The sequence below is a fragment of the Puma concolor genome, chromosome E1 (assembly GCF_028749965.1).
Source record: "Puma concolor isolate L17-30 chromosome E1, mPumCon1.1.hap2, whole genome shotgun sequence".
NCBI classification, from domain to species: domain Eukaryota; kingdom Metazoa; phylum Chordata; class Mammalia; order Carnivora; family Felidae; genus Puma; species Puma concolor.
In genome coordinates this window covers 39,248,298-39,265,548 of record NC_141680.1, presented here as the reverse complement: position 1 = coordinate 39,265,548, position 17,251 = coordinate 39,248,298, and the positions used below count along the sequence as shown (strand labels likewise).

The following is a 17,251-nucleotide window of genomic DNA, read 5'->3' as shown; positions in this document are numbered from 1 at the left end:
AAGGGCTGAGACTAAACGGTATATGATAAAGAGTGGCTGCTCTGGATTAAGCCGCCGGTGCTGCCTCTCCCCGGGGCATACACATCTTGTTCCCACAGTCTGCATTCAACAGCTGTTGTAAAAAGATCAGCTTTCCCCAGTGAGGACTGGTCTGTTGTCTGCCTTGCTGAGACGGTAGTTGTAGAGAGACTGAGGAGTTAGGTTACATCAGTTACTAGATGTAGAGGAGTTACATCAGTTACTAGAAACTGATTCTGGTTTCTTTGGATTCTGCTCTCAGGATAAGATCAGAACAGATTAATCCTGACCCCAAGGGACAGACTTGTTAAAAGAAAATTCTAGGCTTGAAAAATACAAAGTATGAGAATTAAGGTCCTATTTTTTAAGGGGGGCCCCCAGTGGGCTGATAAATAGTAAAAACCAAGCTTGTTGCTGGTACAGTGGTTTCCCTGGTCGTACCTCAGATGACCCAGACACACAAGCAGGTGAAGCCCCACAACCTCCTCCGGACAGCCCAGCTAGAGCCCAGGAACAAGCAGGAGCTGGACTGCTTCACTCTCAACAGGTTCATATTCTAGTACGTTCGCTTTACCGATGGGGGCTGAAAAGCATGGTCACCATCTCCAAAGGGGGCTAGAAATCAGGGAAGTCTTACAGATGGAATTCTCAAATGGATCAACTCCTCCATGGCCCCTGCCTCCTACCATGCTTCCTGGGATCGCACCAGGATGCGGCCGATAATTAAGAACATGATCGAAAGGCTGAAAGATAAATGATTTCTTTGGATTTACATTCTTCTACGACATACAAATGATGACTACGTGAGTCAGTATATGAGAAAAGACCCTCTTCAATGAACGCTAATTATGTGTCCCAAACCTGGATCTCCCGGAAGTCACATCGCTCAGTTCAGCCTACCTTCCATTTGTGCCATCTGAAAGCTGGTCTACTTCCAGCGTAAACCCTGGGAGAGGTACAGAACCCGCCACAGTTTGTCCAACACCCTGACAGTGTTTTATTTCAAACTCTGATCCCTGCCTTGTAATTAAAAAGAAAATTCTGCCAGTCTCTGCTGCAGGAAAAACAGGTATCCAAACGTACTTTCATTGAGACTCAGCAGCTAGAAACACAGTTTAAAAAGGGAGAAGTGGGTTCGTGGCTGTGCATATCAGCCACCCACCTGGGCCCAGCCATCAGCCGTGGTTGCCAAGGAGACAGCTGAAAACACCCAAGCAGGACAGGAGAGGACAAAGGTAGGTCTTTCTACAGCATGATGAAAAGATGACTGACTTCACAGTTCCCAGACTCCATAGCTTCTGGCCATCTCATCAGCCATGTTTCACCCCAGGAGTCATTTTTGCCATCAGGGTTGCTGAAGTTTATGGGCCTCTCCTTGTGGCTCCTCATAGTCTTCTCCAGGTTTCAGCTGGGGCCCAGGGATCATCACCGTCTGAAAGAGCAGGAAGCTGAGTTATCTACCTTCCAGGCCCATGACTTACGGAGGAGAGATTCACCCCCACCTCCTCTATGGAGGATTCCCCTTCCCTGGTGCTGCATCACCCCATTTCTCCACTAGGAGGAGCCCAAGAGGAGTGGCTTAAGATTGCACAGCACTCTCAAATCACGACTTACCTTAAGGATGGGCTGCTTAGGGGGTGCCCATGGGGGGATGACCTTGCCATGCATTCTCCAGCTCCCATAGGGATTTACCAGATGCTTTTCAAACACAACATACTCCAGGACATCCCTGGGCACACCTTCCTGTCCATACATCAACCGGCCAAACCGGTCATAGATGGCCAGAGTCTGCAAGGATGAAAGCAAATCTGGCCTATTAGTACTCAGTTGGTTTGCTTTTTTTTTTTCCTTTTCTATGCCACACAACCATTCTGAAACAACCATAACAAAAAATTTTAATGGGTAGAAAAAATTACCTCGGAATTCTGAATTCAGACTAAGTGATCAACTACTGACAGTTTACTCTTGGAGGGTTTTTGACTGGGGACAGGGTATAGGAAGGTGGGAGAGGGAGGATCAAGAAGGGTGGGGGAGAGTATCCTCACACCTGTCTTAGCAGAGCTAACATCCACAGTGGGAAGGGCACCCTGACAGAGCAAGGAAGACCATGGTGAACCTTTCCTTAGAGCCCACAGTCCTGGGAAACTGTACCCAGGACTCCAGAGGTAGATACCCAACCTGAGAATGAAGAAAAGCTGGGAGGAAAGCAGACTGGTGCCTCTACCTGCCGGGTGTGCATGCGGACGGTGACCTGGCCATATATGTTGCCCTGGTTCATCAGACTTGAACAGCGAACCTGAACCACCTGAGGCGGTTCTAAAGATTCTACGAAGCTCCAACGGACGGTCTTATATTTGATGTCCCAGACCATGTCCTGAGGGCAAAGGAGAAAAAATTCAACTGGGGTTTTACTTTCCTTTAGGAAAGCTGGTGCTTCTGGAATTCCACACCTATTCTCACTTCCAGAGATACTACAGGCATCACCTAACATTTCCCACCAAATGCTTTCTTGTGCCTATTTTTTCTCACCTTTCCAAGTTTTTTTAAAAAATATTTATTTGGGGGGGGCAGAGAGAGAGAGGAGAGAGAGGGGCCCACACAGGCTCCACACTCAGCACAGAGCCCAACTCCGGGTTCAATCCCACGACCGTAAGATCATGAGCTGAGCTGAAATCAAGAGTCAGATGCCTAACCGACTGAGCCACCCAGACACCCCACCGTTCCAAGTTTTGATTAATTTATTGCTCAAGTCCACCTCGAAACCATTCTTTTCATCTAAATCAACAAATCAAGACCCACCTACCTCCTCAAGGAACCTTCTCCAAATCAATGAAAAACATACTCCAAACTGCCAGTTAAAATACCCCATTACCCCTCCCTTACACTTAAAATTTTTTTCCTTAAAAAAACTTTTTTTTTTAGAGAGAGAGTGTGAGCTGGGGAGAGGTGCAGAGGGAGAGAGAGAGAGAACCAGAGAATCTCAAGCAGGGTCCACACTCAGTGCAGGGCCCAACTCAGGGCTCAATCCCATAACCTTAGGATCATGGGTGAGACAAAATCAAGAGTCGGATGCTCAACTGACTGAGCCACCAAAGCGCCCCAAAGATTTTATTTTACTCATTTATTTTGAGAGAGAGCACGAGTCGGGGAAGGGCAGAAAGAGAGAGAGGGACAGAGGATCCAAAATGCCCTCCATGCTGATAGCAGTGAGCCTGATGCAGGGATCAAACTCACAAGCCATGAGATCATGACCTGAGCCAAAGTAGGCCACTCAATCCACTGAGCCACACAGGCGCCCCCCCAAAGATTTTATTTCTATGTAATCTCTATACCCAACATGGGGCTCGAACTCACGACCCTGAGATCCAGAGTCACATGCTCTACCAATTCCAGGGGCCCCTCCCTTACACTTTTATAATCTGCTAGTTCTTGTACATGTTTCTAATGACTGCATATATGTTGTTTTATTCCGCCCCTTGCCTTGTATCAGTGAAGAACAGAATTTTATAGGGAATAAAGGCTAAACTGCTAAGACCAAATTAGTTATACTTGACCACAGGAAGATGAGGCTAAGTTGATAGAAACTGAAGTTCTTATTGTTCTTATTCTTGAACCACAAAGTCCCGATATTGGGAAGTCTCCCAAAGTACCTTAGCACCCTGGCTAACAAAATGTAAGCCTCGTATATGCTAAATCCTTTATTACACTGCAGGCGTGTGTAGGGCTGCCTAACGTGGTCCACACCCTGACCTGAGCATCCATACCCTGAGGTTTCAGTACTGCTTGCTGAGGGACTTCCTCCTACCTCATCTGCCTGGCCCTTACCAAAGTCCATGTCAAGTCAGTACCATTCAGTCAAAAAACAATGGAACCTCAGCATTTGCCTTAAACTTCCTGTACTTTCAAAATCGGCCCTTCTTAAGAACCCAGAGGTAATGTCTAGAATCTATCCATTCAGAACTCCCACAGTTCTAAAGAGGTTGAGAACCTACCGGGAAACAGTTTTCAGTTACCAAGGTATGAAGCCGGTCATGGTCTGAGCTAAAAAAGAAAGAGATACAGATCATTGGCTCTTGCTTTATGACACTGTACAAAAGCTGAAAATAGCCCTCAAAATGGAAAACAATTCCTTTTTACAAACATTCTCTGCATACATACTGTAAGCCACGTAACGTGCTAAGTTACCTGGGCACACAAAGATGACCATGATTTAAAAAAAAAAAAAAAACAATCCTGGGGGGGTGCCTGGGTGGCTGAAGTTGGTTAACTGTCTGACTTCAGCTCAGGTCATGATCTTGCAGTTCGTGAGTTCAAGCCCCGCATCAGGCTCTGTGCTGACAACTCAGAGCCTGGAGCCTGCTTCAGATTCTATGTCTCCCTCTCTCTCTGCCCCTCCCCTGCTCATGCTCTGTTTCTCTCTCTCAAAAACAAACATTAAAAAAATAAATAAAAAAAATAGAATACCCTGAGATCTAATTGCAGGTTGAAGTTATGTTTGAATCTCAGGAGCAGAAACAAATTTCTCAGAAATTACTATACATCCTTAAGATGGGCAAGAGACCCTCACAGATCCATCATAAAAAAAATCAAAAGCTCCTCTCATCTTCTCTTACCTCAAACACATCATCAATACCAAATGGACTGGCCTTGCAAGTTTCACTATTCTTTTTTTTTTTTTCCTTTTTTAAAGTAATCTCGGGGTACCTGGGTGGCTCAGTCAGTTAAGTGTCCAACTTCGGCTCAGGTCATGATCTTGCAGTTTGTGAGTTCAAGCCCTGCATTGGGCTCTATGCTGACAGCTCGGAGACTGGAGCCTGCTTCTGATTCTGTATCTCTCTCTCTCTGCTCCTCCCCCCACTCGCGTGCATTTTCTCTCTCTCTCTCTCAAAAATAAATAAACATTTAAACAAATTAGGGGCACCTGGGTGGCTCAGTCAGTTAAGCGTCCAACTTTAGCTCAGGTCATGATTTCACCGTTCATGAGTTTGAGACCCTCATGGGGCTCTGTACTGATGGCTCAGAGCCTGAAACCTGCTTCAGATTCTGTCTTCAACTCTCTCTGCCCCTCCCCCCACACACATGTGCGCTCTCTCTAATACAAACATAAAACATTAAAAATGTTTTTTATAAAAAAAATTAATGTCTACACCCAATGTGGGGCTCAAACTCACAACCCTGAGATCAAGAGTCACATGCTCCTCCGACTAAGCCAATCAGATACCCCATCTCTTACACTCTTATCTGTGAACCTAACCAAAAGATAAGCATCGGTCTTTTCTGGTCCTTTCCTTCCACTCCCCTACCACCTTTGCTGCAACCACAGTGACTTGTTATGCTGATTCTATGCAGTAGGCAGCAATAGTAAGAAAACAGACAGCAAACCCCAGCTCCTGTACATACAGAATTTTAGGAAGTTCCTAACAGACAGGCTTCAAGTAAACCTAAGGTCATGCATGGATTAATGTCTTTCAGATCCACATTCATGACTTTTCCCCACAGTTTAATACCTCCTGGGAAGTTTAAGTCTTTGTTCCTTTAAAAAATCTTGTCCCTGGGGCACCTGGGTGGCTCAGTTGGTGGAGTGTCCAACTTCAGGTTTTGATCTCATGGTTTGTGGGTTTGAGCCCCATGTCAGGGTCTGTGCTGACAGCCTAGAGCCTGGAGCCTGCTTTGGATTCTGTGGCTCCCTCTCTCTATGCCCTTCCCCCACTCATGCTCTGTCTCTGTCTCAAAAACAAACATTAAAAAACAAATTTTTTTTTAAATCTTGTCCCTAATGCTAGAATGGGATTAGTTTTATCCATGTGCTTTGCCTCCACCTCTACTCCTAACAAAAGAAAAGATTTCAAGTCATTTCCCCCACTGTAGCTCTAGACTAGACTAGACTGGACTAACCTGAGTTGTGGTGACAGCTACCATGACCACCAGGCCAGGCACCTCTCAATGAACTCTTCCTCCTCACTATCCTGACCTAAAAATCTTCAGTGGAAATAAATTCCCTTGTCTAAGAGTTCACTTACCATTTACGATAAAACTTACACTGAAAAATAAGAGGAAGACATCTGTTTCTAACAACACAATGGACTGAGCTCATATAAAACTACTCCCACTATAAACATCTAGAAATGTTGGGACAGAATAGAATACACACAAACATACATACATTTTTAAACTCTCCAGCCTACTTCACAAGAAAGGTAAGTCACTAGATGCCAAAAGGAAAGAGAACTAAAACCAGAATGGAAGGAATATAATTTGACACCATGACAGCATATGGGATGATTAAAGAGATCTAGAAATAGGATCTGATGGGCACCTGGGTAGCTCAGTCAGTTAAGCATCCAGCTCTTGGTTTCTGCTCAGGTCATTATCTCACAGTTCATGAGTGCAGAGTACAGAGCCTGCTTAGGATTCTCTCTTTCTTTTTCTCTGCCCCTCACCCACTCATTCTCACTCTCTCTCAAAATAAGATAAACTTTAAAAAAAACTTAAAAAAAGAAAGAAACAGGGGCGCCTGGGTGGCTCAGTCGGTTAAGCATCTGACTTCGGCTCAGGTCATGATCTCACGGTTCGTGAGTTGGAGCCTCGCATCGGGTTCTGTGCTGACAGCTCAGAGCCTGGAGCCTGTTTCAGATTCTGTGTCTCCCTCTCTCTCTCTGACCCTCCCTCATTCATGCTCTGTCTCTCTCTGTCTCAAAAGTAAATAAACGTTAAAAAAATAAAAAATAAATTAAAAAAAAAAAGAAAGAAAGAAACAGGATCTGATGGCTAGGAACAGACTCTTCCTAAATCCTTGAACCCTCAAAGAACAGGAAGTTGGAACTGAGATCCCTGCACAAAGCTAGGACCCTTAAGAATCCTGCACCTGCAGCAAAGGGAGACTACAAAAATAGTTCACCAACTGAGAGATAAAGCTTCTCTCTGTCTAGGGCTGGCTGGGTACGTGTATGGGGGCGGCGGGAGGGGCTAATAAAGTCGTAAGCCCACATTATGCTCAGATGTGAAGACAGAATTTATGATACCTGTATAAGAATTCCTAAGATAAGAAATTAATGTTAAAAACTGGCTGGCTCAAACACACACCTAGACCTATCTAGGTCACTCTAGAACTCTTAAATCAATCAATCTATATTTTTTTTTAGAGAGAGCACACATACACGAGCAGGAGAGAGGGACAAAGGGAGAGAGAATCTTAACCAGGCTCCACACTCAGCACAGAGTCCAATGCGGAGCTTGATCCCTTGACCATGAGATCATGACCTAGCCCGAAATCAGCTGACTGAGTCACTCAGGTACCCGGGTCACTCTAGAACTCTTAACCAAAGGAAAAAAAAAAATCTGTGCCTAGAATAACTGCTAAAAACATAACAGGTATAAAATACGAGTTCACTTACTTGTTTAGACAAAGGTGAGCTTCAATAAAAATATCCTTAGCTTTTTCAGGGAAGTCCTTTATTTTGAAATTAGGATCATGTTCTCTTATCTTCCGGACTCTGTAAAATTAAGTATAAGAATTCTTTCTTTCTTTTCCTTTAATGCTTATTTATTTATTTTGAGGGAAAGAGAGAGTGAGCAAGAGTGGGAGGGGCAGAGAGAGAGAATCCCAAGCAGGCTCCACGCTTTCAGTGCAGAGCCTGATGTGGGCCGTGATCTTATGAGTCGTGAGATCGTGACCTGAGCTGAAATCAAGAGTTGGATGCTTAACCAACTGAGCCACCCAGCTGCCTTTTTTTTTTTTTTAAGTAAGCTCTACGCCCAACTGGGGCTTGAACTCACGACCCTGAGATCAAAAACTGCATGCTCTACCAACTGAGCCAGCCAGGCACCCCAAGGATCATCTCTAAAGACTTCATACAATATCCATAACTCAAAGCTTACATTAACCTCCATTAATGTCTGTTCACTTATTCAAAAATTCTGAATGTGCCAAGCCCTATAAATTCAACCTTCTAACTCACACTTAATCATGCTAAAGAAAGACCAAGTCTTCTCAAAGTGAAATTTCAGAATTCTGGCATCAAAGAAAACATCCTATAAACACTAAGGAAGAAAACACAGGTTTCACACATAGACTCAAGAATCAGAATAACATCAACATTAGAAATTAGAAAGACAATGAAGCAGTGCTTTTAACTGAAGAAATTATTGAGCTCAGAATTCTTTACCTGGGCAAATTATAAATGAAATAGGAGAGTAAGCAAAAGAGCTTTTCCTAGGGCACCTGGGTGGCTCAGCTGGTTAAGCATCTGACTTCAGCTCAGGTCATGATCTCACGGTTCATGGGTTCAAACCCCACACTGGGCTCTGTGCTGATAGCTCAGAGCCTGGAACCTGATTCAGATTCTGTGTCTCCCTCTCTCTCTGCTACTCCCCTGCTCACACTCTGTCTCTCTCTCTCTCTCTCTCTCTCTCAAAAATAAATAAACATTAAAAAAAAAATTAAGAGTTTTTGTTAGACTTGAAAGATCTCATTTATTTACCACGCCCTCTTTCTCAGGAAGTTGATGGGGAATGTGCTCCACCAACATAACAGAATAAACTATGAAAGACAGACATAAGATCCAGGAAACAGGGAACACAACACAAGGGCAAGACAAAAGGAGTTATCAAGATGATGAGAAAAGTAGATCCCAAGATGTACAGTGGGCCTATAGAGCAACTGGTCCAGGAGCAACCAGTGGCTTAGTTGGTTGAGCATCTGACTTAGGCTCAGGTCATGATCTCACAGTTCATGAGTTGGAAGTCTTGCATCAGGGTCTCTGCTGTCAGCACAGAGGCCACTTTGGATCCATCCTTTGTCCCCCACCCCCTCACGCTCTCCCCAAAATAAAATGAAAACATTTAATAATAATAATAATAATAATAATAATAATAATAAAGCAACCAGTCCAGACTGAAAGCAGGTAAGAAAACTCCTGGAGGGATTTCTTCTTGAAGATGAAACTGATAAAATACTTAATGTTTTCAACGTATTGAGAAGAAATTTGCACAATGCGAGGTTGTGTAAGCAAATGAGGAAAAACAAACAGAAAACAAAAAAACACTCACACTTAACTCCAGAAAAGAAATATTAGGCAGGAAAAGTCATGATAATGTACTGCATGACTCAGCGGTCAACAATATTCTCATAGTTATAATAATGTAAACAGAGAATTCTGATCTAATCAAAGTGTTGAACATACTAAAGGATGAGAGACACCATAACCAACTGAAATTTATCCCTGGAATGCAAGGTTGGCTTAACATTAAAACATCCATTAACGTAACACAATATGTCAACAGACTAAAGAAGCATATTATCACATGATCATCTCAACAGACACAGAATAAGCATTTGACAAAATCCAACACCCACTTCACACTGTTTTCACCTGAGAGCCTTGCTTGTGCTGTTCTGTCTCCCTCGGATGCTCTTCCTCACCACGCCCCTCTACCCAACTAACTGCAAGCAGTTCTTTAGGCGCCACCTTTAAATGTCATTTCCTGCGGGAAGCTTTCCCTGAGCTCCTAAACCAAGTTATCTTTCCCTGTCATATGATCCTATAACACCCCTACTTCACCACACCTATAATTATTTAACTGTGTATAATCAGTATTTAATGGCTGTTTTCCTCCCTTAAATGATAACTCAATGATAAAATCACATGTGTTTTGTCCATCATCATCATGGACCTTACCACAAAAGAGAGTACAGTCCCAGAGAGAAATACATGAGAGGAAACCATCGCAGTACAATTACTAGAAGTGTATAGTTACAGTTACAGTAAAGGCAGCTCCAAAAAGAGTCCGGGAAAGACTAAAAGCAGACACGATGCTCTACTCATTTTTGAGAAATGAGTTGGAGTTATCAAGTAAAGGAAGAAAAAGGCATTTTTCAGGTAAAGGAAAGAATGTGCAAAAACACAGAGTCATAGCACAGTACCGTCAAGGAACTGGCAATTAGTTTGGAAACGGTGAAGTTTAGGATGAGAAAAATGGAGTAAGATTACAGTAGAAAGGTTAAGCAAGAACCAGATTTACAAAAAGCCTTGAATACCACTGAAGAAGTCTGGATTTTATTACAGGTAATAAGGAAACATAAAAGAGTTTTAACAGAAAGGTGGTGTGATAAGATGTGAATTTAGAGAAGTAAATTATGGCCACGTGAAGTATTAACAATGACTCAATAAGCCTGTGCACAGAAATTTATAAATGACCCTAAAGAACTTTAGAGTGACAAATATAAATGTTTCCATCCTTTCAATTAAAAGAAAGACTAAGAAGGTTTTGGCTTCTGCTCCTTAGTTAAGACCTAGCTACCTCCATAGGCCAGGTCTGTCTTCTTGACCCTTTTTGACTTTTTACTCTCTGTAGTTCCAACTCTAAGGTACTTCTCAAAGAAAGATGCTTTTATTATTACTTTAAAATTTAAAATATGTGATCAAAAAAGTGTTCTACAAACTTCTAAGTCACTCCCTAACTGATGTGACAAAAAATACCAATAAAGGTTGAGATGCTAAGAAATCAAAATGCCCGTATTCTTCAACATTAACTAAATTCTATTACAGAAAAAAATACACTGTCAAGTCATCAAGGGAGTTATGTCCAACCCAGTTAACCTACAACGGCCTCTCTGGAATAAAGCAGCAACAAGAAATTTGTATTCTAATATCGATTCCCAGTTGTCTCCGACACCTACGACAATTGGGAGGTCACCTTCTTCTTCAACCGCTCACTTCTCTGTGCCAGTCCTTCCTTCGAGAGAGAGGACAAGCGAGCATCACCCTCTGGAGGAACATAGGCGTCAAAGATACCAGCTGTAATGAAAGAAGAAAACAAGGCATCAAAAGCTTAAAAAAAAAAGTCATCTTGAGGTCATATAAAATTGAGAAGTATCATGGACATAAAGTAGACTTCCGTGTAGAGGGAACTATGTTACATTAGAAAAAACAGAGTAAGAGGCACCTGGGTGGCTCAGTCAGTTAAGCCTCTAACTCTTGGTTTCGGCTCAGGTCATGATCTCAGTTTGTGGGTTCAAGTCCCACATAAGGCTCCACACTGACTGCGAGGAGCCTGCTTGGGATTCTCTCTCTCCCTCTGCTCCTCCCCTGCTTGCGCGCGCTCTCGCTCTCTCTTTCAAAATAAACAAACTGGGGCACCTGAGTGGCTCAGTCGGTTAAGCATGCAACTAACTTCAGCTTAGGTCATGATCTCACAGTTCATGGGTTCGAGCCCCACGTCGGGCTCTGTGCTGACAGCTCAGAGCCTGGAGCCTGCTTCGGATTCTGTGTCTCCCTCTCTCTCTGCCCCTTCCCAACTCACGCTCTGTCTGTCTCTGACTCTCAAAAATAAATAAAAACATTAAAAAAAAACAAAATTAAAAGAAAAAAAATAAGATAATTTAAGTTTTCTCTCAGAGCCTCAATTTCTTCTTGTACAAAATAGAGCAACTTCACCCTTGACTTCTAGGAACAGTGTGAAAACAAGATCAAAGATGACCTCATAAAATATAGTGTACATAAAGTAAATCATTATCAGGGCTGAACTGATTTTGTAGTCAGTTAAATACAATGAATCACAGTCCAAATCATTCCACTTTCCAGAATATCTCTGACCGGAGATTTGGTCAGGGTCTCAGAAAGACCAGGCCTCACCTGTACAGGCCAGGTGCAGAGGACGCTCCAAACGCTCCGGAGGAATGACCAGTCCCGCTTTCCGGGCATGTTCTATAAACTCCTTTTCTGATTTGTATTTGGGTTCATAAGTAGGTGGTGTGAAACGTTTTTTAGTTCTCACTGGAACTACAACTGTGGACTGAGTCACCAGGACTGGCTGCAAGACAGGAAAAAAGGTAGGATGAAGGTAACCTGGAAAGACATCTATCTTGAACAAACTCTAAGCAAAGATAGAAAGGACATATTCAAAGAATGACTTAGAAACAATTATAAAGCCACATACCAGGGCAGGGACCACTTATGGGTGTCTTAACCAGAAGCCTGTAAGCAACCTTTATTAGCACTCAATATTTACTAAAGGCTTTCCCCTAGCACACGACTATGCCAAGTCCCAGGGATGCAGGGTTGATTAAAGCAAGACTTCTGCTCTCAAAGAACCTTCAATCCCATAGGAAACTTAAACATCAACCCAACACTGAAATGAGAGGAATGCTATTATTAAAGCCTAAGAAAAGTCCTGTTCTTGGCATCTCCTTTATATTTACTCAGATAACATACTGCTCATTCCACTGGGAGGCTAACTGTAAACTTTGTTCTGTCATTCTGGCTCCCAAATGATCAGTAACCTCTTTAGAGGCCAGATCTCTTTTCTCTATGACCGTGAGGTTTGTTCAGTCAGACGGACAACGGGAGACTCCCTCCTTCCCAGCTACTGTTCAACGTAAGGTATTTATAAGAACCAAGGGGGTAGCGAGCCCAACTTCCAAATCATTACTTCTTTACCCTTTAATACCCCCCACCCCGCCAAACAGACGCAGAACAAACTGGAGAAAGTTCATCTCCGAGAACTTGCCCGTCTCCGTGGCCTAACCCGGGCTCGCCCCACCCCGCCACTTAGCTTAGTCGTTGGGTCGCGTCTACCTCAAACTCTTTCGTAGCTAGGTGTGACTGGTATCGCCCAAGCCCACCAACGACAAGTGCAAAGCGAGTATCCCCCTCGACTGTGTGGTCCTCATCCGGCCCCAGGAGTCCTACTCATCCAGTCCCTACCCACCTGCCGAGACCACCATCCTAAAGCTCTGGATAAACAACACAAACCCCGCAGCGTGGGGGCTGCCATTTTGTTCCCGCAAAGGCCGCTGGGATGGGGACTAGGAGTGAAGAGCCGGGGGCTGAAGAAAGGGCGCAAAGGGTGGAGCTAGCTTGGGTGTGGAATTTTCCAGGGCGCGCGCCCTCAGCCGAAGTGTGAGCGGCGCGAACGCGCACGTGCGCGTTGAGGGGAGGAGGGCAGGGGGAGAGTACAGACTGCGCGCGTGCGCACTAAGAGGCGTTGGGGGTAGGGTGGAACGCACGGCTGTCACGCGCCAGAGAGCGCCGGAGCGGGAGCTGCGCCTGCGCTCGAGGTGTTCCGGGCGCAAGGAGTTGCCGCATTCTTGCAAGATTGGGACGTTGCTGCACCTTGTTTCCATCCCCTAAAAAAGGTGTTGCCCTGCGGAGACAAGTGTTTTTCTCTGATCACGAAAAGACCAAAAATGAATAGTTTCTGGATCTGGATCTGACCTCAATACGCTGTGTAACCTTAAACAGCCCTAGTTTTCTCAGCCTGAACCTGAAGAAAATTCTGTCAAACTAGAGATTAATGACTACTGTGTTTATTGAACAAACATAATGACTACTGTTTATTGAAGCAAAAGACACATGTACTGACAAAGACGTTTCTTGTCGGTCCTTTCGGGAAAGAGGCACCAGTTTAATAATAACAATAGCTTATACTTAGAAATGTTTACCAAGTGCCAGGCAATTTCGTAAACATTTTGCATATATTAACTCAATTACTCTTCACCACAAACAAGAGTAATACCCTACTTTTACATATGAGGTTGGGCCACAGAGAAATTAAGTGAGTAATTTATTTACGGTCACACGGCTAATAACTGGCAAAACTAGGATTCAAATCCAAGCAGACTAAATCCAGAAACCATGCTCTAATTACTATACTGTACTGCTTCACATTCAGTTGTTAAAGGATTTATGATGTTGAGTTCATCCTAGAAAATACATACTATAATCATTGCTGAATGGCAAACACCTTCCACACTTACCTATAGGTTCTTATGTAGTCTGTCAATTACTGTTTATTGAGCACATGTCTATAGCATTTTGCAATGAGTTAAGAGTTCGTGGTACGTACATACAAGAGCTTACAGGCCAAAATATAATTATCACGAAAGTCCAAATAAAATGCTATGGACTATCAAAAGAGGGATTACTTTGGGTTTGGGAATCACTTGTATTGCCTAAAATCTTGACTTCTCAATTATACTGTAAATTCTTCAAGGGTAAGAATTCCCCACAAGTCCTAGCCACAGCATTGAACCTGCAGCATGACACATTAATCGTGACATGAAATTAGGTGCTATATGTATGTGTTAATTAAAGAATGTGTTATTAAGCATTTAAATGAGAGCTCATTTCTTTTTTTTTAATTTTTAAATGTTTTATTATTATTTACTTTTGAGAGAGAGAGAGAGAGAGAGAGAGAGAGAGAGAGAGAGAGTGTGCAAGCAGGGGAGGGGCAGAGAGGGAGGAAGACACAGAATCTGAAAAGGCTCCAGGCTCTGAGCTGTCAGCACAGAGCCCTATGTGGGGCTCAAACTCATGAACCATGAGATCATGACCAAAGCTGAAGTCAGTCACTCAACTGACTGAGCCACTCAGGCACCCCAGCTCATTAGTTCTTAATAGACTCTTGTCTGTCTACACCCCAGAAAATAAAACATGATTTTTTTTTTAATTTTTTTTCAACGTTTTTTATTTATTTTTGGGACAGAGAGAGACAGAGCATGAACGGGGGAGGGGCAGAGAGAGAGGGAGACACAGAATCGGAAACAGGCTCCAGGCTCCGAGCCATCAGCCCAGAGCCCGACGCGGGGCTCGAACTCACGGACCGCGAGATCGTGACCTGGCTGAAGTTGGACGCTCAACCGACTGCGCCACCCAGGCGCCCCGACATGATTTTTTTTTTTACTGGTCTCCCCACTGAAGTGAGGAAACTCCATTCCATGAGAATGGTCATTAATACAGAACATTGACATAGTCTATCTGAGATTATTTCCTCCACCGTTGAATTTTTTATGTGTATTTATTTATTTTTGAGAGAGAGCAGGGAAGGCGCAGAGAGAGAGGGAGACAGAGAACCCCAAGCAGGCTCTGCACCGCAGCTCAAACTCACAAACTGTGAGATCATGACCTGAGCCGAAATCAAGAGTCAGATGCTCAACTGACTGAGCCACCCAGGCACTCCTCCACCATTGAGTTTTAATGTACCCACATGGTAACCAGTACATCCCAGGTCACCTCTGTCTGTCATCTGACCAGTTTCTTTCTTTCCTTCTTTCTTCCTTCCTTTCTTTCTAGATTTTACTTTCCTTTTTTTTAAGTTTATGTTTTAAGTTTATTAATTTTTTGAGGGGAGAAAGGGCAGAGAGAGGGAAAGAGAGAGAATTCCAAGCAGGCTCTGCACTTTCAGCATGGAGCCCGATGTGGGCTCAAGCTCACAAACCGTGAGATCACGACCTCAGACGAAACCAAGAGCCAGATGCTTAACCGACCGAGCCACCCAGGCACCCCTAAAGATTTTATTTTTAAGTAACCTCTGCACCCAAAGTGGGACTCAAACTCACAACCCCAAGATCAACAGTCATATGTTCCACCACCTGAGCCAGCCAGGTGCCCCTCTGATCAGATTCTCAGGGAATGAAAACTTGTTCTATATCAGCCTGGGTGAAATATTAAGGGAAGTCAATATCAACTCATTCTGAAATGAATCATAAGTAGGCTTTTTAAAGTAACTGCTCTTTTGGAAAATTTATATTATATTCCTACCTCATTAACTCCCCAGAACACTGGGAGCTGTGTTTTGGGGAAGTAACACCAACCACCAAAAGGATATTTTCAAATCCTACGACCCCAGTAGTTTGCCTTTCCGAAAAGGCAAAATTAAAAGCAATTAGAGGAAGTGGTAAGGTGGCTGGGAGCTCTGCCTCTCGAAAAACAGTCTTGCGCATAGTAGAATATTCAAATATTTATTCAATAGATGGATGAGTAGAATCCCAGATGGAATATGATAAGACAGAGAGCAAAGTTGATATCCTATTTCTCCAGATACAGGGGGTTCCTTGGAATCCCTTGCTTTCCTATTGAAATTTCTAAAGGGAGCCAAAGAGGATGGGCTATCCCTTGAGCAGTGGGACGTGTACTTGCATTTCTCCCCCCTCCCAGTGGCAGATGACATCAAAGACTGAAAGTTCTGAAATTGTGCCTAGTGACCTACGTGCTAGAAACACAGTTGATCTGAATGAAGAAAATCCTTCTGGAGAACTGGGAGATTCTGATTATAATGTTTATTGATGACAGTAAACAATATGATACTTGGATTGAAGCGAGTGATAGGCTTGGCATGTGTTTATATTGTACTCCCCTCCCTTGAGTGAAAGCATGAAAAGCAAAATAAGTGAGTGGTTCAAGATAAAGTGACAGAAGAAACCCAGAATTCTGACTTCCTAAGAAATGTTCTCAACCGATCTTTAGCTAACAATGTTAACAAAACTTCTCGGTCACTCCGAGAATTAACTGTCCATAGCTTTCACATAGTGGTTAAGAACATTATAGCACCTGAATTTACATCTTCCTTCCACCTTTTTTCCTTACCTATAAAAAGGGGGTAATTAAATACCCAAATCACAGAATTGTTAATTCATTAAATGAGTTAATGCATGTTTCCACTCTGGTTAGTTATGGCCCTTGCTTCCAAGCTTTGTGATAGGCCTGGAAGGTATAAACAGAGCCTAGCAGAATCCTGATAAGTGTAACGGCTCTTTGTTCTGGACACAGATCACGTCCCTGCCCCCAGTGTCCATCCCAGTGCAGTGTCACTAAAGCGAGGCTATGAAACACTATGTCCCTAACCTAGATATTAACTAGAGATCCTCAGGAAGCCCTGTATGTTAGCTGTCTTCCCCTAGGGAGCAGTTTTCACCTCTGTTGAAGCTAAGATCCCCGGAATGCGGGTAACTTCCAAGCCCACACGTGACCCTTTATTTCTGTGCTGCACAACTTTCTTCTACGAGCTGTTCTTTCTCATTTGTCCTTCCGCTCATCCCTGCTGCTGAGGACAAAGGCCTTTTCCTTTACCTTTTTCTGCCCTGCCTCAAATTCCTTATTTCTAAAGGTATGTTTGGGAGGAGATATTGCTCATCTGGCTCAGCCAGAAAGGAAGCCCATGTATCCTGCTGTTCAAGCCCAGTCTAGAGTTAATCCCTTGCCTCTTCTTGCTCCCCTTTCACCCCAGCTGGCTAAATCAAGCAATAATCCTAAAAGGGAATTTCAGGCTATTTGTAACTTCCCCTCTCCGCTCCCCCCCCCCCCCCTCCCCACCATGCCACATTCAGGGAGGAGAAGGCAAAGCCCCTGGATCAGAGTAATCTGTTTCTAACCCACTTCCATTCTCAGGGATTACCTCTGCAGGAGGAGGGAGACAGAAATAAATCTAACACCTTAGCATTGGGAACTTGGGGAAG

At 43.6% G+C, this 17,251-nt stretch overlaps 1 protein-coding gene across 2 annotated transcripts; it reads right to left on the bottom strand.

Moving 5' to 3' along the window:
* Positions 1–991: 991 nt before the first annotated feature.
* MRPL45 (mitochondrial ribosomal protein L45) lies at positions 992–12,922 on the bottom strand. Of its 2 annotated transcripts, XM_025917569.2 has the most exons (8): positions 12,727–12,917; positions 11,652–11,829; positions 10,697–10,814; positions 7,413–7,511; positions 4,011–4,059; positions 2,243–2,392; positions 1,633–1,806; positions 992–1,450 (listed from the first exon to the last, which is right to left on the bottom strand). In XM_025917569.2, the coding sequence occupies exons 1-8, from the start codon at positions 12,790–12,792 to the stop codon at positions 1,364–1,366; spliced, it is 921 nt and encodes a 306-aa protein (XP_025773354.1). In that variant the 5' UTR covers positions 12,793–12,917; the 3' UTR covers positions 992–1,363. The 2 variants fall into 2 exon arrangements, with proteins under 2 accessions (XP_025773354.1, XP_086543265.1); XM_086687139.1 differs by lacking the exon at positions 7,413–7,511 and having other exon boundaries at positions 12,727–12,922.
* Positions 12,923–17,251: the final 4,329 nt, after the last annotated feature.

Bases quoted from the DNA above. Each gene is read 5' to 3' on its own strand.
- MRPL45 (XM_025917569.2), bottom strand. From the start codon at position 12,792: ATGGCAGCCCCCACGCTGCGGGGTTTGTGTTGTTTATCCAGAGCTTTA. The intron at 11,830-12,726 runs GTGGGTAGGGAC...CCTGTCTTGCAG, and splicing joins TAGGATGGTGGTCTCGGCAG to CCAGTCCTGGTGACTCAGTC. The intron at 7,512-10,696 runs GTAGGTGTCGGA...TTAATTTTACAG, and splicing joins AAGGTGACCTCCCAATTGTC to AGTCCGGAAGATAAGAGAAC.